Below are 21759 nucleotides of genomic sequence, written 5' to 3'. Positions count from 1 at the left end.
CATAAACGGAAGCTCTAGCTAAATCCTATGTATTATTTAACATTTAAGAATTCCGAAGACCTCTGCCTTAGATCAAGACTGAGCTGGTGCAGTACTGCTGTGCAAAAGTCTTTACAGCGAACCTAACCCAAATTAACAAATTGCGATTTTTCGCCTAATTATAAGACGAAATATCCGCGAAATTTCACGACTAGTAAGTGGTCGATACACCGAAAATAAATTTCGCTGCATAAGACGAAATATCGCCGGGCCGGGAAAGCTCGGTTTGATCAAGCGAATCTGATTCGTTTCTAGCCAGAAGTGGGAAGTTTCTAGAAAATAAGAATTACTAAACGACTAAACCAGCGTTATTATTTTGGTGTCCCCATTAGGATTATAAATTGCTGATTAAAGCATTATAAGAAGTGGTGTCCCAGCTGAATCAGCCGAGTTTTGGGGGAGCAAAAGTGGAGAGTAAAGTTTAATAAACGCGTCATCATGAATTAAATGCTCGGGAAACTTGTTTAATTTATGCGTTCACACTGTATAAAAACGGAGCTTGGGATAAAAGTGAAACCGAAAACGGATTATGCAAATGTGGTGGCACACAAAGGATGCGGTACCTGATGTACCTCAAGCGCAATAACGTTTTGTTAGCAAGGACCCATCCACGCAATACATATCGATCAGTCGGTGCTATATACACTATCTGTTAGTCCTAAACTATGCTTTCAAAAAATTGAATTCATCGTTTACGGCCGCTGAACAGAGAAGGTTTGTTATAAACATTCAGTCACCGTCAAGCTATCCAGGAGCTAGAGACGATTTCGCTCAGTCTAAACTGTCTAACTGTACGCAAGAAAAAGTTTAACAGAAAGCTTAGTAATACGTACTGTTGGTTATCGGAGCATGGAAAAAGATCCTCCTACACTGAAATGTTGATGATTGGTAAAAAGTACCCAAGAAAAACGCCGTGAAAGTGTTGGGGAAGGTTGTGCAAAGCAACTGATAGGGTAAAGGCGGAAGTAATATACAAATAAGTAAAAGACGCCGCCTCAGTCCCCTTGGAGTGGTAAAGAGAGATACTGGAAACTTTGACTGTGCGTGTGTTAGCCCTACGGGTGATCAGCATCAAATTTCTCCCTGTAATATCAATGCTTTGTAAAACAGAATGGTTATGAGTGTAAGGGACATGATCACACAAGATGAATTTGTTTGATATTTTGTCAACTTCCCCCCACTACTTTTGTGGGAAATGAATAGGGGCAACAAATGAGAATTCAAATTTTGATATTAGGGTTTAAAGGGTTAAGATCAAAGTACCTTTGCTTTGATTAAGTCCTTTAAGTGTATTCTATCAACTCGCGTGTCTTTCTGTTGCAAAATCTTCAGTTGATAGATTTTACTTTACCAGATTCTATTTCTACGGTTTTTCGCCATCATACACTCATTTCCTTACACTATGCCGAAGTTTAGTTGGAAGAATATTAACTCCTCACGATTTCAAAGCCTCTAAAGACAAAATTTAATTGATCTTTCGATCTCCGTCTAATGCAATTAATTGGCCTTAATTCCATTTTTTTTTTAATTAAGAAATAACAACCAACAATTCTTTTCAATATAAGAACGCCAACGTTATACTCCATTTTACTCCACTATAATTGTTAGTTAACTGTTCCCTACTTTCAGTTTTCAACAACATTCGAACACGATGATGTCATGAAGGTTTCTGCGAGAGAAAGAGCGAGCTTTTCGCGTTTCGTTAGCGAAGAGAGAGGACCGAGATTTTTTTCTTCTGAGTAAGCAGGCCTGGTTCTGACTTGGAACTTCACATGTGATGACAAACCCAGAGTTGATGAGTAAAAATCGATTAGTTCTGCTTCCGATTATTAGGTTCGTCCAGAAGCCGATCGTTTTCTGTTTCGTCAAATGAGAAGGGCCATCATGGCATGACGTCATGTCAGCCATAATGGTGTTCCAAACCAGTCTTGTGGGAGTTTCACCTTACGTAAAAAAAATTCTTTTGTTCTGATAAATTTGCATAACTGCTGGTCACATGAGTAAAAAGACTCTATTTTCTGCGATCTGCGACTTTCAATTTCCATAATGCAATTTTTTGCCCACAACATCTTTGCGTAAGTGTTATTTAGTTTCTCAAGGGACGATTATTAATGGTTAGCAGCAAATGTTTACACGTAATATCGAGACAAAGTAATCTTGGGCGACTTGAAAAATGCCTTAAAAAGCTAATTTAAAAAAACAACAAACAACAAAGCAGTTGTCATCGCTTTGAGACGCGGAGTGAACACGGTGAAAGAATTAAGTTTTGAAGAAACTGTTTACAAGTACAGAAGTATCAAGAAAGAGAAGGAAAGAAGAGCAGCGTTGGTGACTGAGAAAATGCCTAAACTGAGTAACAGTTACAATCCGCTACGGGAAGCGTGCTACGATTTAAGTTTCCCGATTATTTTTTTCTGTTCATTGAATTAGACAAATAGATAAGATTCCTTTGTGCCTTGAGCAGGTCTTTTCGGTAATAGATCACAGAAGACGTCAAAATGTCTGCGGCTCATGTGCCAAAACACATTTTAACATAATCTTTATGTGATTGATTACTGAACAGGCACATGGCAAAAAGGAACCAAGTGGTAAACTATAATAAGTGATTCTCTTAGACATGATATTATGATATAAATCTTACGTAAATCGTAGATAAGTTATAAAAGAAGAAATGTGTAGGAAAAAAATTTCGTGCAAAGTCTGTGCCTCAGAAAAAAAAATCCTGCAGACACTGGGCTTAAAAAAAATTCATGAGCTTTTTATGGAGACGCCCTGTTCGTGTCCATCCGGATGGGCACCAACGGGGCGGCTGGAAACCAACAGGTACATCTGTCACTATGCCGGTATCGTTAACAACGAGTGTATTCATCTTCTTAAGGAACTCAAACATTAAATTAATACTTTCTTCTAATACAATGACTGTTCAGATAGCAAATTCCACCAAAAGAAGTCACTGTTTTAACCTACACGACAGCACTCTCGGCTGCCATGTACATGCTGCGCGCGTCACGGAAAAGTGAATATCCTGCACTATTCACTGATTCACCTCCAGTTCCTCTGAGCGAGCGACGCCAAACTCACGTAAGTTGCGAGCAAAATGCCTTCCCGGTCACGAGTGCTGCCGTAACAAACTAAGAAAATTCTCAACTAATCAAGCAAGCTATTCCCAAAATACATGAAGAAGGTGACGAAGTTCGGTTTGGAAGTTTTAACAGGTAAAGCTTTGTCTTTTTTACTTGAATTTATCGACTAGTAATAGTTGACACTACAGCTGCCCCCGCTCTGTAAATTGTCGGTCAATAGTATTCCGGGATAGTATTCTTGCTCGTTGTGTAGCTCTTTGAAATATACCGATTCATAGTGGAGATTTTCACACATATTACATACAATAGGTGAGATAAATACAGGAAACGCAAGGTTCCATCGGTGTATGACATTTGCAGACTGCAGACTGCAGACCGTAGACTGCAGACTGCAGACTGCGTGAGGCAGCAAGACTGTAAATTGAATGAAACCAAAAATATCGTAATAAAGGTGGCATCATCATCAACATTACCTTGTTCCAAGAAGTACATGTAAGGCCTAGAAGCGAAATTTATATTTTTCACGCAAATTACACCGACCTCATTTCTGAAGGAGTTGTTGGCTGTTCTTCGCGTATTGAATTAGAGCAGAATAATGTCTGCCGATGTCACAAACTTGCTCATGAATCGATAGCAACAGGCTAGCAATTGAGCCTGCTCCACAGACGAAACTAAACTCTGGTTACCGTAAAATTCCGAAAATAAGCCCCTCAAAATCGTAACGCAAAAAACCTTCCGTTAAATCACCCCTCCGAATATGAGCCCCCCGGGGGGCTTGTACATGGAATTTGCTCTCGAATACAAAGTAAAACAAAGCAAAAATGGTAAATTTCCTTCCCACTACAAGCTAGCCCAATCGATTTTGAAACGCAAATTTCCCTCCGTCCATAAGCCCCTCCAAAAATAAGCCCTTCAAAAGGGGCCTTTGAAAAATATAAGCCCCGGGGCTTATAATTTTCGGAATTTTACGGTATATAAGTCTGTCTGTGAAACAGCGCCGGAATCCTTATTGTGCGGGGGCCTCACCTGTGTACTAGGATTTGAGTATGAGCAATGATTGGCCTGTTAAAAAAGCCATTGTCGATTTGCCTATTTAGAAATTCAAAATGCACTTCCGGTAATTCGTCGAGTCCAGGTAGGATCTGTTCGGTTTAGATTATTTAGCATATCCTTAAATACTGCTAACTAAGATGAAACACGTCATTTGAAAGGTGTTAAATGTCCGTGATCTATCCTAGTTGTTTTTGTCGACGTAACTGTAGTGAGCACGAAGTGCTCGCAATCTAAAAACTCTTTTTTACAAAAGACTACTATTTAGACAGGCATTAGTGGGCACTACTACCTGTCATTATCAATTCACAATAATCAAAGAAGAATTAAGAATCAACGCAATTAGTGATAAGCCGGGTGAGTCAATAAAGAGTCGCGTCGGTGAAGAATAGCCAACAGTATCTTGGAAATGAGACCAATGTAACTTTGCGCAAAAATATCAACCTTGTTCCCAGGCTACTTTCTCACTTTCACACGATGTTATATTTTTGATGGCGTCACCTTTATTAGGAAGACTTTTGGTGTCTTTTAACTTACAATCTGCAATCTGTGGTCTGTAGTCTGTAGTCTGCAGTCTGCAGTCTACAGTCTGCGGTCTGCAGTCTGCAAATGTCATACACCGAGGTTCCATGCACAGTTTCAGTTCCATTTACACAACTTTGAACAAAACATTATCTAAACTTTCTCTTTCACATTTTACATTCAGTTCATTTTCTTTGCCGGAAAGTAAGCCTTAGAAATTAAAAGGACGTTTGACCAATTCACGCTCGCGCATTGTAGTCTTATTTTAAACTTTATAGCGGAAGGACATCTGTGAGCAGGGAAAAAGTCAGCACAGAAAATTAATCGTCCATTGTTCTGCTAGTGATAAGCTAGCCGTTGTTCACTGGTCTTGCTTGTTTGGGGCTGAATCTTATTCCGGTCAAAAAAAGATAAAGAGTATCTGGCAAGGTTTCCAATCAAAGATTTGTGAACTCGCGTCTGGCAAACTTTCCGAGTGTTTATCGATATACACAGTTATACGCACCTTATAACTTCATCTGCGCTTAACGAGTGTCTTTTGGGTAATACCTTTCAAAACAACTGCTCCACAGAAAGTCACTGATAACACGTAACGCAAAAGAGTATCGAGGTATGACTGCACAATAAATGTCACAAAATCTACCAAGGCGGATTTTCTGTCTTTCCGTCATCCTAACCATTTCGTACTTACGGGCGAAAACAATAGAAACGTCATCATTTCCTCACGGCCCCTGTTCAAGCAAATCGAGATTTTTTTCTGGTATACCGACTGTATATTTCATCTGTAAGTACTTTCCTTAACATACGCGCGAGTTACTAGAGTACCTCCTTTGGGATTTCCCCTTCTGGGCGAAATCCCTGCGGGGGCAACAAAACCGGTGAAAAAGTTTTTTGTTTACAAATGCAAATTAAGCTTAAGTCATGCGCTACTTTATTTAGTTTACTTGTTCATAAATAAGCTTAAAACTAAATTTAATAATCTTTTTTACAGAACAATTTTAAATAGAAAAATAATTCACAACTCCTTTTGAAGAAACTTCCCCGCAAGAGCTAAACAAACGCCTTCAAAAGTTTTATTTGTCGCCAAGAAAAAGTGACGACCGCGGCCGCTCGGTCATCGCGCGCCAAAATTGTAATCGTTGGCAACAGTAAATGAGTTTAAAATCATAAGTTTTGTGCTCAATTATCTCACTGTTTTAGTATATACTAAAACAATTATTCGCCTGAGTGTCGGTGGCTAGTAGTGGATATTTACCTCGCCGCTTCGCGGCCTCGGTAAATATTCACTACTAGCCACCTCCACTTCGGTGAATAATTGTTATATATCGTAAATACACTCGGACTTTGTCTATATTATTGTGAACTCTAATGACACGAAATCTAACTTCTTTGCGCTACAAATGTCAATTTCTGATTAATATTTAATCACAAAATAATCAAGTTAAGCATCACCTATTTCTTTCCCGACAGAGGGCACTTAAAATGCTTTCAAAAAAACTGATTAAAATCAAGGAACTACTGATCAGTTTTCGAATTTTATGTTTAATTCACATCATATTTGGCTTTTTAGCTAAACATTGGATCAAAAATAAACAAATAAGTTTCATGGTTAATTATTAACAATTATTTAACCGACAACTGACAAAAAGCTTAAACTGACAAATGGCCAAAATGTTTTAACTGACAACTGACATTTGGACCCCCCATCCAGACCCTCTTAGGGAGTGGAGACGTGTGACATTTCAGACTGCCTGAACCTGGTAACAGTAAGCAATTCAAGTTAAGACAAAAATCTGACGTTAAAGAATAGAGAAAGAAACGGAGAAATGCTCTTAGAGTTCCTTCAAATCACTAGTCGGTTGTTATTTCAGTCAAAGATCACCCTCTTTAGATTCTGTCGACAATTGGATCAGTTAAACCGCATTGCTAACTGGCTACGACCATACCAGATTTTATCACGGTTCATAAGTCGTCGAATTTTGTCGGGGTAAAGATGAACATAAGTACGTGGTTCTATTCCTATGTGTAGAGTCTTAAGATAATCATAACGACGAAAGAAACCCAGTGAGCGCTTCAGAAAAAATTCCAGGGGCCATTCGATGGGATTACTTCCAAAAAGGGAAGCCTGTCTAAATACTTTCACTGGCCCGTTGAAAAACCCAGAACGACTGAAAAACTCATTTTCTCTAAGTCTGAATTCAGAAGGTTCTTGACTACTTATCCTAAACGATACGTAGTTGTCAAAAATGTACTGTAAGCTATCGCAAATTGAATTAAGGTAATTGTCAACACGTGGGTTTTTCTCATACTGTCGAACACTGTTTGTAACCGATCTTGCATCTAAATGATAAAGTGGTCTAAGTCTGAAAGACAGCGATTTTAAACAAGCAAAAGCTCGAAAGACCTCCGTATGACGCATCTTCATTAGAATGAGAAGTTCTTTTTGAAACCAGTTTCTTTGTGCCTTGCTGAAGGTTTCCCAGTTATCGTTCTTCAGGATATTTTTTGGATAGGCTTGTTTATGCAACATAAGTTTTGAAAGATATCGACGAAACTGCGTCACGTGCAACGAACACCGTCTCATATCTCTTCGAAAGCGTTCTCTTTCCCTTGATAAACGGGGTCCCGTGCCTCTTTTCGAGGTCGACATATCTTCCTCTGAAGGCTTAATAACAGGTCCAACTGTATCACTGATTTTTCTCCAAAGCCATGTCACGAGCCAATCGTGATAGTAGTTTTCACGAGCTAAATCCAGGTTACGACCGAAGGAGCAACGAAATGATTTGTTCTCACTTTTTCCATACGACGTCAGAAACGACGTAATGAAGTGTTTTATCATGTCACTGAGATCTAATGTAAACTCGTATGGAATCCAGCCGTAAACGCCGTTATAAATTAAATTGTACTCAGCATCTTCTCTAGGATATCGCATCTCACCCCCATGTTGTTTAATTATCTGAATGACTTTTTTCCACGGATTGTCGAGGCCGTCTTGTACTCTCTGTTGGAAAAGATTTGCAAGGTATATGGGCGTTATCCCATCCACATTGGCGCAATCAACATCTAACTGGTGTAAACCGCTTTCGTTAAACAACGTTTCTATAAATTTCACTAATCCACGAGATGCTGCTAAATGATATAAAGTCAGGTCTGGTTTGCTGGAGTTGCATCCGACCTTGAATCCACGAGAAACTGCGTGGCGCAGAAGCGTGATAGCTGCTTGTTCGGCCTGTATCAGATGTTGAAAATCTCCATCCGCTGCAACTCGACCCTCACGTTCCCACAATCGCCTCCTCCCTGCATAAAGAACTGCCAGTGTCAACGCGTCATGTCCATTTAGACTTAAAATAGAGGTATCTACACCAATACGAAGAAAATAACGAATTGCTGCTAGATTGGCTCCTTGTGCTGCCCTGTGCAGCGGTGTAAATCCCTCAGCGTCAAAACAGGAGCTTGTCAACCAATGATTTTCTGGGTAACGGTCAATACCCTCAACAAGAGGACCTTTTATCTCTTGGCACGATATTGAGTGCTCATCAAGTGTAATGCATCTTTCAGGTAGGTAGAAAGCGTTATTGTATTCAGAAGTCGAAGAGAGATAACTAAGTAGATGAAATACTGAATAATTTAAAGGCTTTCTACATTCGATGGCGCCAGACTCTGTCAAATCGCGGGGAAGAACAAATGTTGTTCCTTTGCTGTTGTGATGAAAGTAGGTAACCAGCCGGCTTCGTCCGAGGAACATATCAACAATGAAACCGTCCTGGTCTCTCCCTGAATAAGCAGGGCAATTAACGGCTTTATGTTCTTGAGAAAGGAGACGATTAACAACTTCATTGTGGCCTGAAGCAGCAGCTGCATAAACAGCAGAAGGACGTATAGATAAATCATGTTTGTCATCATACAATGTTTTGGTGTCATCTGGTAATGGTTCTCCTAAAAGGATGCGCTGTTTGTCTTGAAACCATTCGCCAGATAGACAATCATCCTTGACACCGATGCTCAATAAGAATTCCACCACTTCTAACCTATTGTCTGCAGCTGCACGATACAAAGTCGTATGATCAACAACCGCGCCAGCATCATACAGGGTCTTAACAACCTCAAGGTGTCCATTTTCAGCGGCTTTTTGAATAGCAGTCAGCTGCCCACCATTCAACATAGAAATAGAAGCATTGTTCTTAATAAGATAACGAACAACGCTCGTGTGCCCTCCTTGGGCTGCTGCGTAAAGCAGCGATGAATCAAACACTTTTGATTTAGACTGATGGAAAGACATGTCTATTGCACGATTCAAAGCTGATATATCTGAATCATTATTTACGGCCTGTTGTAAGGCTCGTATTATCCTCTCTTTGTTAAATTCAACCATCGTCTTTGTTTTTTGGTTGATTTCGGCTCCTTTCTCGACCAACAAAGCAAGATTGTCCACAAGCCCATGCTCTGCTGCCAAAAACGCGGGTGTAATTCCGCGATCATCAACACAATCAATACAACTGAAATGCTTTAAAACAAGTTCTAGTGCAGATCTGTTGTTTACGGTTGCTGCACGATGAAGTAGAGTTCTATTGTTTTGAAGATCTGACGCATTGACTGTCTGTGAAGGGAGATTAATAAATTCTTGAACAAAGGCCTTTTTCATGCCACTTAAGGCAATGTGTTGCGCTAAATTTAGAATGTATCCCGACAGCTTACTTTCCTCTGTTTCCCTAATCAGGCTGATATAGTACTCACAGAATTTTTCGTGTCCTTTCTCTTTACTCACAAAAAAATCGTTGTTCTCTTCACTGGTGAGCCACTCTGTTAGAGACAAGTGATATAGTGTTAGAGTATTATTGTCTTTTCCATATTGTAGAAAGTGGCTAAGCCCCTTCAGGCTATTCTTAAAATCGTATTCATCTAGGCTATTCTCTCCCGTTTTGAGCAATTTGAAGATTTGCTTGCGTTTCAATGGCTCAAATGTCGAAACTAATAATTCCAAAATATGCCGAACAGACTTAAAACTCTCTTGACTCGGATATAACCTCTTGAAGTAGGCGTAAAAAAGATTTCCAAGCGACTTCGGTAAGTCGAACACGTTCCTTAATTCAGTTGTTGTTTGCTCCCAATTATTAAGCAACTCATTCACGAACAGAAAGTTCCCTTGACTTTTGTTCAAAACCTCGATTATCAACTTTGTGACACTTTTCACGCTGTCATCCCCAAACCACCATGTTAAACGATGCAACAAAGGAGTTTCTTGAAGTAGTCTTGTCGTCACAAAGATTTCAAGATCTTCAAGGTTTCTCGGGTCTTCAGGATCAATAACTATCGTTTTCACTTTACTTGAACGGAGAAAAGCTTCAGATTCATTTCGCAAAGTCACAATGACCTTGAACCACGGCGGAAACAGGTGAATCTTGTTGTTTAGCAGATAGACAATACTGTGTCCTGTTTCACCTTGTGTAATACATTCATCCAAGGCGTCTAGGACTACAAACCAGTTTTCTCTCGGTTTATTAGTCAGGTTTCTCAGAGGCGACAAAACAGCAAGTTGAAAACAACCAACAGGATCTTGATAATGAATGCAGTCCTCCTTCAACGAACGCTTAATAAACGATTTATTAGAAACAAGATAACCGTATTCGGGAAGCCTGCGGGCTATCATCTCCGCTAAATTTCGAACGAACTTTCCTGCCATTTGAGTATTTTTATCAGAGTACTTACAAAAGTGGTATCCTAGAATAGAAGTGTGAATTATAGGGCTTGATGAACGTGAACATATCAGCTGAGAACAAAGCGCGGATTTACCAGACCCAGGACTTCCAACTATTTGCACTCCAGCAATGTGTTTATCCTTAAATGCATCTTCGATCTCTTCATAGAGCCACCGACGACCGGTAAAGTTTTCAGCTCGAGCTGCGTCCAGGTAGTCTGGCATGTTGAACTCTTTGGTTTCGAATGGCACACTAGCGTCTTCCACAGGACATCCTAAGAACAGAAAGAAACTATTACAGTAAAATACGTTTTCAGCCGTCAATTCAAAACATGTTTCGGATAAAGAATTATTCTCTTCAGTTAATATTATAAACTGAGCTGTCAGGGTCTGGAAGAGGGATGGGGTTGGGGGTCGATCCTGATTCCACCTTCCCACTCTTTTTCACGAAAATCCCGCCTCCCGCACTTTTTTCATCGCTTTCCCGAATCCTGGTTTTTGTCTCTCAATATACATAAGTTTAAAAAGTCTAATTGCTGCAAAAACTAATAAATGTAAGATGTAGATTGGCCCTTTCGATTGATATTTTGAATAATACCTCAGCATGAACAAGAGGAGGGAAAAGAGCGAAGAAACGAAGAGGGAGAGAGGAGGGTTTATTCCTCTTTTCTCCCACCCTCAACTCTCTCGCCGTTTTTTTTTTTTTTTCGTGCTCACTTCTCTATGCACCTCCCCCACTATCTGAACATCTGGAGCAGGCTATTCTGGCGTTAGATGACTCGTCGGTGGCCGCAAGAAGCAAGGACATCAAAACTAATGCTGTCTGATTCAAAGGAGCAGAGCTGAGAGCAATATATACAGCACTAAATTGATGTAAATCAGGGGCGGATCTAGGGGGAGGGTGCAGGGGGTGCGCACCCCCCCCCCCCCCCTGAGATGACCTGCGGTTTTCTAATATAACTGGTATTCTGCCAAAAAAAAAAAAACTATGTGGTTTATTGGTGTTGGATCCGAGCAAGAGACGAGTGCACCCCCTCCTAAAAAAAATCCTGGATCCGCCCCTGTAAATATACTATAAAATAAGATGCGATGGTTAAATTAATAAACATTGTACATTACGGATGAATAAATGAATAAATAAAGCAAGGATGTGAATTTTCTAGGCACGCAATAAATGTTATTTGCCGACTGTGAGGGCCGTATACGGAAAATCGTGCCCGAAGTAGACCAGGAGAGACTGAGCTAGTTGTATGCTCTCTTCTCAAGACCTTATGGGCACCCAATCCTCCTATACGGGCCAACCAAGGCCGGCAGGTAACTTATTTAATTTGTTCATCTTACTCTTCAAATTTACGGGAAAATGGTTTTCTGAAGCCTCCTAGAAATGTATGCTGGTGTATGAATGCAGTGCAGTTAAAGTTTTTTTTTTTCTCAAAACTGCACGGAAACAATTCCTGTAATATGTCAGTCGAGATATGCAATTACGGTCTTTGAAACGCCTTTGAAGACGACTTTTTGATACAGACCGTAATCCATTCGATTCCTCGCTATAAAGACCCGCTCTAGAGCGACTGCGAAGTTTGGAGTATACTAGATAATCTACCACGTTAATAGAGCTATTTATCGGCAACGATCTTTTTTGTTATGTTACAGGAAATTTAAATCGCCCCAGGAGTGCTTATGACCGAGATACTCGTAGCGTAAACATACAGACGGTCGGTCGAGATATTTCTGGTCCTTTAATTTGTAGCACGATGACCTGTATTCTAACGTGTCGAATGTAACCTGCAAAACCACACTATCTCTTAACTGTGTTGAATAATTAAAAGATTTAGCAATATATCCTTAGCTTATTGCTTACCGTCTTGGTACGATCTGGGATCAAGAAGGGTGACACTGAAATTACACAGCAAAATGATTATCAACCAAGGAGTAAGCAGCCGCTTCGACATTACTCGAGTACATTTAATTAGGTTGCTGCAGAAAAACAACCCGCTATTCTTGACATGGTTCATAAAGGAATATATATTGCCTTTGGTTTTAAGGAGGTTATTTGTTTTTTCCAACTTCTCCTCAACGATATTTAGCCGTTGCTCTAACCGCTTTAGATTTTGTGTGGAGTCAGTCTGAAGGTCCAAGATCAATTCTTTATACTGGGTGAGAATTTGTGCTTGAAAATTGTTTACGTCTGTCACAGTTTTAAGTATCTGGATCTCATGCAGGGCATTCTGGGCGTCTCGATCATGGGCTAACTTGGGATCCTGAAGCAGCGCTTCCATTGCACCAAAGACGGTGGCCTTTTCGGCATTGGTTAACTCTAGCTTGGTCACGTGCCCCCACTTGCGGTTTCGATAATGACGGACCCGATCGATCTTTTTTCGAGGAATTGTTCGGAATTGATCACACCAGTCCATCAGATTCAAGATCCCCGTGACGTCCATATCCTCTGCGCTCGCTATCACGTGTCCCCCCAGATTAGGGATGAAAAGTTTGGCTATCTCCCATGGACCCTGGATTGGATCCGTCCACTTGGTCGAATCACTTTGTTTCCAGTTTGGTATGCTTCTATGGTGACCCTGGAGGATTTTAGCCCAGGTACATGTGCGCATGTCATGATATTCGTTTGGTCTCCTCTTTGGGACGAAAGTGCAGGTACAGGGTCCAACGTGCAAAGCTGCAACTTCTGCCGATACCTTATTATAAAAACTCTCCATCTCTCTTGTAACAGAGGGGCGTAGGCCATTACACAAAACATTTATTAGGCCATGGGCGAAAGAAATCCAGTTTACGTACTCAGGTGTAGTGTGTTGTGCCATCCTGAAGAGCGGCTGTAGAGGAACCTGATACTTCCGTTACTAACAACAGTACAGGTTGTACAACTCCATCGACCTTCACAAAAAAAACAAAATTGTGTCAAAAAATCTATAGTGATGGCAGGGCTGCCTGAAAGCTTACAGCTACAGTCAAATCTCACTGAGTGTTACCATGTCAGTATGTAACGACAATCAACATGGATTTAGACCATCAAGATCTTGTATTACCCAGCTACTGCAATTAGTACATGAGTGGTTTCAGGCCTTGGATAAACTTGGATCAGTTGATGCAGTGTTTTCGGACTTTGCCAAGGCTTTCGATAAAGTCTCCCATGCCTTTCTCCTATACAAATTGGAATGCTATGGTATCAAAGGCCAGATTTTAAATTGGTTAAGGGATTTTCTCACGTCAAGGAAACAGCGTGTAGTGATTAAAGGTCAAGCATCTGACTGATTAAGTGTTACATCTGGTGTGCCCCAAGGCAGTATACTTGGGCCTTTGCTGTTCTTTACATACATCAACGATCTTCCTTACCCAGTAACCTGGGACTCTTTAGAACTGAGACGGAAATATCTTAGCCTAGTTCAAATGTATAAGATTATATTTGGTTACTGTGATATCAATTGCCATCATTACTTTGATATTATTGGAATAACTCGAACTAGAAGTAAGCATGAGTATAAAATAAGGCCCAAAGTTGCTCGTACAAATTATTTTAAATATTCATTTTTTCATAGATATATTAATGATTGGAACTCTTTGCCTTCTGAAGTAATGTCATCTCCTAGCCTTCAGTCTTTTAAAGTTTCACTGATTAAGTACCTTCGCTCATAATTTACCTTAAAATACTAGGCATAGTGTCTTTACTATAAGTTTATGCATTATTATTAGGCATCTAGGTTTATAATTTATAGTCTAACTTATAGTCTTTTAATATATGTTTATATATTAATTAATTATTATTTTTTTCTTTTTTCTTTTTTGGAGGGTATGTCTTAGCATGGGAATTTGGTTTCCCCCTACTACCGTCCTGTTAACCATTTTTGTATTTTTGTTCGATTGTATATGTTAGTATTAGTTCACTTGTATCAGTTATGTATGGTTACGAACTGTTATTAAAGATTAAAGTAAGAAAGCGACCACCTGTCACCCTCTAACATTACCCATCCAAACATACTAACCCGAGATTAATTATTGATATATATATCGCTTTCAAGTTTTAAGGACATTTAAGACGAGAACAAGGTAAAGTGAAGTCTCGTTCACTGAAATCTGTTATGTTTCTGCCGCTATGATCAAGGTAAACTTCACGCAATAAGCCAGGATTTATACCCTGAAGTTACCATGCATATTCTTGGCTCTGCCCGGGTAGCATTTATTATGCATACCGCTGATACATGTTTCGACTCTTTTTATGTAAATTATTGGTGTAAAATAGTATAAAATTGCTGCATGAATTATACCCTATGTATGGAGCTGTACGGAAATCCTTATTTTTAAAAAAAAATCCTTACTTTTTTTAAAAACTACATAAACGGAAGCTCTAGCTAAATCCTATGTATTATTTAACATTTAAGAATTCCGAAGACCTCTGCCTTAGATCAAGACTGAGCTGGTACAGTACTGCTGTGCAAAAGTCTTTACAGCGAACCTAACCCAAATTAACAAATTGCGATTTTTCGCCTAATTATAAGACGAAATATCCGCGAAATTTCACGACTAGTAAGTGGTCGATACACCGAAAATAAATTTCGCTGCATAAGACGAAATATCGCCGGGCCGGGAAAGCTCGGTTTGATCAAGCGAATCTGATTCGTTTCTAGCCAGAAGTGGGAAGTTTCTAGAAAATAAGAATTACTAAACGACTAAACCAGCGTTATTATTTTGGTGTCCCCATTAGGATTATAAATTGCTGATTAAAGCATTATAAGAAGTGGTGTCCCAGCTGAATCAGCCGAGTTTTGGGGGAGCAAAAGTGGAGAGTAAAGTTTAATAAACGCGTCATCATGAATTAAATGCTCGGGAAACTTGTTTAATTTATGCGTTCACACTGTATAAAAACGGAGCTTGGGATAAAAGTGAAACCGAAAACGGATTATGCAAATGTGGTGGCACACAAAGGATGCGGTACCTGATGTACCTCAAGCGCAATAACGTTTTGTTAGCAAGGACCCATCCACGCAATACATATCGATCAGTCGGTGCTATATACACTATCTGTTAGTCCTAAACTATGCTTTCAAAAAATTGAATTCATCGTTTACGGCCGCTGAACAGAGAAGGTTTGTTATAAACATTCAGTCACCGTCAAGCTATCCAGGAGCTAGAGACGATTTCGCTCAGTCTAAACTGTCTAACTGTACGCAAGAAAAAGTTTAACAGAAAGCTTAGTAATACGTACTGTTGGTTATCGGAGCATGGAAAAAGATCCTCCTACACTGAAATGTTGATGATTGGTAAAAAGTACCCAAGAAAAACGCCGTGAAAGTGTTGGGGAAGGTTGTGCAAAGCAACTGATAGGGTAAAGGCGGAAGTAATATACAAATAAGTAAAAGACGCCGCCTCAGTCCCCTTGGAGTGGTAAAGAGAGATACTGGAAACTTTGACTGTGCGTGTGTTAGCCCTACGGGTGATCAGCATCAAATTTCTCCCTGTAATATCAATGCTTTGTAAAACAGAATGGTTATGAGTGTAAGGGACATGATCACACAAGATGAATTTGTTTGATATTTTGTCAACTTCCCCCCACTACTTTTGTGGGAAATGAATAGGGGCAACAAATGAGAATTCAAATTTTGATATTAGGGTTTAAAGGGTTAAGATCAAAGTACCTTTGCTTTGATTAAGTCCTTTAAGTGTATTCTATCAACTCGCGTGTCTTTCTGTTGCAAAATCTTCAGTTGATAGATTTTACTTTACCAGATTCTATTTCTACGGTTTTTCGCCATCATACACTCATTTCCTTACACTATGCCGAAGTTTAGTTGGAAGAATATTAACTCCTCACGATTTCAAAGCCTCTAAAGACAAAATTTAATTGATCTTTCGATCTCCGTCTAATGCAATTAATTGGCCTTAATTCCATTTTTTTTTTAATTAAGAAATAACAACCAACAATTCTTTTCAATATAAGAACGCCAACGTTATACTCCATTTTACTCCACTATAATTGTTAGTTAACTGTTCCCTACTTTCAGTTTTCAACAACATTCGAACACGATGATGTCATGAAGGTTTCTGCGAGAGAAAGAGCGAGCTTTTCGCGTTTCGTTAGCGAAGAGAGAGGACCGAGATTTTTTTCTTCTGAGTAAGCAGGCCTGGTTCTGACTTGGAACTTCACATGTGATGACAAACCCAGAGTTGATGAGTAAAAATCGATTAGTTCTGCTTCCGATTATTAGGTTCGTCCAGAAGCCGATCGTTTTCTGTTTCGTCAAATGAGAAGGGCCATCATGGCATGACGTCATGTCAGCCATAATGGTGTTCCAAACCAGTCTTGTGGGAGTTTCACCTTACGTAAAAAAAATTCTTTTGTTCTGATAAATTTGCATAACTGCTGGTCACATGAGTAAAAAGACTCTATTTTCTGCGATCTGCGACTTTCAATTTCCATAATGCAATTTTTTGCCCACAACATCTTTGCGTAAGTGTTATTTTAGTTTCTCAAGGGACGATTATTAATTCCAAGAGAAATTGAAAACAATAGTTATGTCAAATTTTGTGGGGAAAAATCTGCCGTATGGGGAACTCAAAAGTCGCATATAATTTTTTATTCGGTGGTCACTGCGTTCGACTAGAGTAAAAACCCCCCGACTAAGAAGTTGGATTTTAAGAACCTGTTAGGCTAGAATTTGCCAGTTAAGCCCCCACCCCGCCCCCGGCTATATAAGAACCTGTTCAGCCTAAAATTTGAAACAAGTTCTTATTTTCTAAAATCTAAGCATGAAAAAATTCATTTAAAATCCTCTTTTGAGACATAGGTGCCCATCACCCCAACTGCAATGAAATGGTTTGCAGATTTTACATGAGGAATAAGCTGAACCACTAAATACTCTGAGCTATATTGTATTTTTTTTCTTCAGAAAATTACAGCCTATTTAAGAACCTAAATAGGCTAAACTTCTGCTAACTACCATTTATTTTCAAAAACCTGTTTAGGCTAACTTGGACTGTGCCACTACCACTGTTCGAGAAACTGAGCACAGTTTTTTTTCTGGACTCGGGAAAAAGGCGGAAATCTCTCCTATCAAAATGTATGCCAAGGAAACTAAATCTCTCGATTTATTAGCATTAGGCCACCTTCAGTATTCGTCAATTAGAAATTTAAAATGCTTCCTTCCAATGATATTATCACTCCGTTTCCTGCCAGTCTAAGGACAAGTTGAAAACCACTTTCATTTAATAATGAATAAGGGGATATCCCTGCCATGTTTACTCATTCAGATGAATTTGTTGAGCGTCACGTTTTTATTTTCAATTGGAAACTTAAAATAATTTTCAACGTTCGGAGGCAACATTTAGATATGACGCTGACAGAGAATTTATTTAGCAAAACTGCCAGGGTAAAGATCATTCCTTTCGGTACACGTGACTTGTTACACAAAGCCATGTCATGTTTGCAAGTCATGTTTACCATTCAGGAGATTTTTATTGACCACGTGTTTTTTGTTGACCAATGCGATGCACTGTTATCCATTTCCAATTTGCAATTAACAACATCCAAGCATGATGTCATATCAAACGATTCTTAACAAGACAGCGCGTTAGCGAGAATATTTTCGAAAAGAAAAGAAAGCACCTTTACTATTCAAAAGGTAAGCAGTAAACTACTTTACAAAAATGCACGTCATTTGTCGATCGGCTTCGAGAACTTGGGCAAAACGCGCCCTATAACGAACTTTTTAAAATTCATTATGTCTGGAAACTCCTCTGGCTTCAATAGTTTACCGATGAATCAAGCGCCAAGTTTTGTTTAAGTTCAAATTTTTCCTTCAAAATGGAAAAACAATTACTTTGACTCCTTGCAATCCTGACCGCAGGAAATATAATGTTCGAAATAAGCAGCACGATTGGCAATTTTTTTTATCAAAACAGTAGCTATAGGTATACACGATATAATTACACGCAACCAGATTAAAATTTCAAATCTCGATGAAGTGAGGTATAAATGTTTAATGAATCTAGATTCGTACAGGACAGCCTGAAATAAGTATTTCGGTTATTACTACTTTTTCGTCTCATATTTAATTGTAGAAATTTGCATTATTATTCAAAAAGCCAGCTTTTCAAACCCAAAGACAGCGGGTCGCATAGTTACCATGGTTTGTAAAAATTAAACTTAAACAAATTTTAATTGAAAAGTAAAATATATTGATCGCATCATAATCAAAAACTTTCCAGTTGCTGATATTTTTTCTAGCGTTATTTCCAACATTGTTTGCATTTCTACACGCTTTATCTTTGTTTCTAACATTCAGCTAACACGTTAACGAAGTCGTATATGCAACCATATTAAAAGCTGGAATTAAAAACCCATCCCCGATTATAATTATAACGCTTATGCGGCTCATCTGAGTTATTGAGAGCCTCTCGCAAATGAATGTATGCCCTCAATTGCTACGCTGTTAAAGAGATGAAAATCATACATTATTGATCTTCGAAAATAAACATAAATGAACGAAAAAGAGAATTCTAAGAGCCTTTTTTTATTAAAAATGACAGGCAATAAAGAAGCAGATTTTGTTAGTATTTAACTGTGCGTGCTTTTAAGAACGTATTTATGCTGAGAAATACAAATGAATTAAACACTCCGTGCAAGTTCTTGCTGTTTAGCGAGTTGCCCTTCTCTTTCAACTTTTGCCGCTATAAACCCGATTCCCTGCTTCCGGTTGCTTTTAGGAAATTTTAAGTCTGGACCGAGCTCAGTATCAGTAACATGTTTTCACGTGCGTCCGGGACTCGGTTTCGGCGTCGGTTTATGGAATATCACTTACGAGAACTAAATATTAGCAAAATCAAACGGCAGCTTTGTTTTGCGTAAGGATTCTAATACTTTGTGATAAAAGGTCATTCGAAATGTGCCAATTTCGCATGCAGCCAGGGAAGATCCACCGAGACTTGAAATACGTAAAATCAACTCAAGCGGGCTAGTGCCGTTTCAAGTGCATGCTTTCTATTGAAGTGGAGTTATCCTGTGAATTCATCGGTTAAAGGGCGCGTTCTATAGGCCGTCATTTTAGTTCAGTAACCTTAAAACAATCTAACAACCTCTTTCAGGAACACGTGACGTTTCACATTTTGATGGGTGTTATGCACAGAATCTCTGAAGCGGTAGATCCCTTTTTTTTTTGGATACTAAAAATGGTATAAAATGTCTAAAAGCCCATCAGGCGTTCAAAATGTTACTCCATCGGTCACCCCTTCAAACCTCTCCTCGACACCTTCCTGACTTTTTTCTCAAACGTGTCTGAGAATGAATGAATTTAAACGGATTTTCCACCCCTAAATGAAACTTGACAAAGAGTGAAGACGGTAATGAATTATCTACCCTCTGATCAAACTAATTCGCCCTTTATCAAACAGGCTAGACAAAGTCTAAAGAGTATCTTCACGAAAAGCATTGTCTCTGTGCAAAACCCATGCCAAGCCAAGGTTTTGAGCTTGAGCTGGACTCGACATTTCATTTCAGCGCCTTTTTCTTTACGCTTTTATGCTGGATTTCCTTGGAACTCTACTGCTGCTGATTTTTCCTCTGCAAAAAAATCTAGAATGAGATCGGAAACTTTGAAACTGTGGTATTTTATAAAATGGTAATGCAAGCTGTTCTTCCGGGGCGCCGCCGCCTCGAGTAGTCCGTTTACGCCAAACTTAGAGATACTGAAGAAATTAGTTTGCTGAGCTTGAGACTACGAAGTTTTTTTAGAGTTGCTCTCAGTCAGTTTAATGGGAAAGAAAAAAATCCATAAGAAATAGAGGTCAGACGTACTAAGCTGCAGATTAATATCAAGCAGCGGGAATTAATCCCAAGTATGTCATCAGGCCGGGAAAAAACAGAAAACATTCTCCTTTAAATGTGTTATATTTACGAAAAACACCACCTGAAAAATAAGTCGCAAGAGAAATTAGTCTAGAGGTTCTAGAATGGTGAAAATACCGAGAGGCAACATATTAATCAGAGAAAAAAATTATCGAGACGAAAGAGCAGTGATCAATGTGTAACCACTTTTCTGAACAAGGTTGTGACTCGTTGCCTTTGAATTTTGCCTTCTTTCTTAAGCTCTAAGTTTCTTTCTTTCTTTTCGTTATTTCTTTCTACAAATTATCTATACTTAGTTTATGAATTGCGGATAATGAACTAAGACTGATACTAAATCTAAATGTAAATGAGAGGCAAAACACGCTTTTGTTTTGGTGTGTCAAATTGAAGTTTTCAGTGGTAATAATGTGATCTATCATCATAATGGCTTTCGTTTATTATAACTTCAGTGATGACGATAACATCTGTTTTGCAGACAGATCTGACTATGCGGATCAGTGAATCTTTAAGAAAGCGTTTTCAGGTATTGTACCTTCGATGTTGTATGAAGCGAAATGACGGCTCCAACTCTCATTCTTACTTTATATTGCTTTCTTCAAAGAGAAAAACGCGAGTAGAATGAAGAATGAGCTAAATTTCCAGCTGAAATATGGTTTTAAAAATATTAGGACTGGTGTACTGATTTCATAATACAAAACGCTTTGAAATAGAAATTTACAATATTTTTGGCAACATTCTGTGAAATTTTTTTTCAAAAAAGCCGCTTCTCTTTTTTCTCCGATAAAAACTATCAATTTAATTATCATTTATTTTCCAGAATCGACAATTCTGAAATTCAAAAAAACTTTAAAAAAATATATATATATGAAAAAGTAATATGAAATGTGGACGCTGATAAGTTATTCAAAGACGTTTTGACTTGAAGTTACACATGGCATAATTGCAATTATAACTTTTGCGGCATAATCTTTTTCCTAATGACACCTGTTTTGCAGGCGGATATGACTATTTCATGTCTTTCATGAGGACCGGGCTGCCGTTTAGAAAGACATTTGTTCTGATAAGCACGTTTTATAACGTTAAACGTAAACCATATCTTCACAATCTTGATACGTAATCGCGCAGGCTGGCAGTGCAATCAATTCCAAATTCTACAGTTTATCCCAGAGGAACAGGTAAAAGATCATTTTTTTTCTGAGACATTAAAATATTGTCAAAAATATGGCATCATTTTTGCGAATTTTCTTCTCGCAGAGTAGGCTTAGATGAAATCTGCTCAGTCGTAAAATGGCTTAATCCCTTTACCGACAATGCTCGCAAAAATTCTTCTCGAATCCGTCGAATACTGCTTGTCACCCGAAAAATTGTCCGCCCTTCTAGCCTTATGTATTTTTACGAACATGAAAGAGGGGCCTGTGTCTAAACCCCTTTTTTAATAGCAAAATTGTAATTCATGGCCCATAGTACTTCGTTCAATATCAATCATTTGTCGAGGCGGTTTATTTTTTCTTACAATCTTA

At 38.8% G+C, this 21759-nt stretch overlaps 1 protein-coding gene across 1 annotated transcript; it reads right to left on the bottom strand.

The window, feature by feature from the left end:
* Positions 1 to 6066: 6066 nt before the first annotated feature.
* On the bottom strand, positions 6067 to 13103 carry LOC140936837 (uncharacterized). Its single transcript, XM_073386335.1, has 2 exons — positions 12251 to 13103; positions 6067 to 10664 (listed from the first exon to the last, which is right to left on the bottom strand). Exons 1-2 carry the CDS (start codon positions 13101 to 13103, stop codon positions 6604 to 6606), a joined length of 4914 nt encoding a protein of 1637 aa, XP_073242436.1. The 3' UTR covers positions 6067 to 6603.
* Between the last annotated feature and the right edge of the window lie 8656 nt (positions 13104 to 21759).

This window comes from Porites lutea, chromosome 5 (assembly GCF_958299795.1).
Source record: "Porites lutea chromosome 5, jaPorLute2.1, whole genome shotgun sequence".
NCBI lineage: Eukaryota > Metazoa > Cnidaria > Anthozoa > Scleractinia > Poritidae > Porites > Porites lutea.
This window is presented reverse-complemented; position numbering and strand designations above follow the sequence as displayed.

Excerpts from the sequence above, each read along its gene's own strand:
- LOC140936837 (XM_073386335.1), bottom strand. The coding sequence starts at position 13,103 with ATGGAGAGTTTTTATAATAAGGTATCGGCAGAAGTTGCAGCTTTGCAC. Across the intron at positions 10,665-12,250 it reads TCCCAGATCGTACCAAGACG|GATGTCCTGTGGAAGACGCT; the intron begins GTAAGCAATAAG and ends TTCTGTTCTTAG.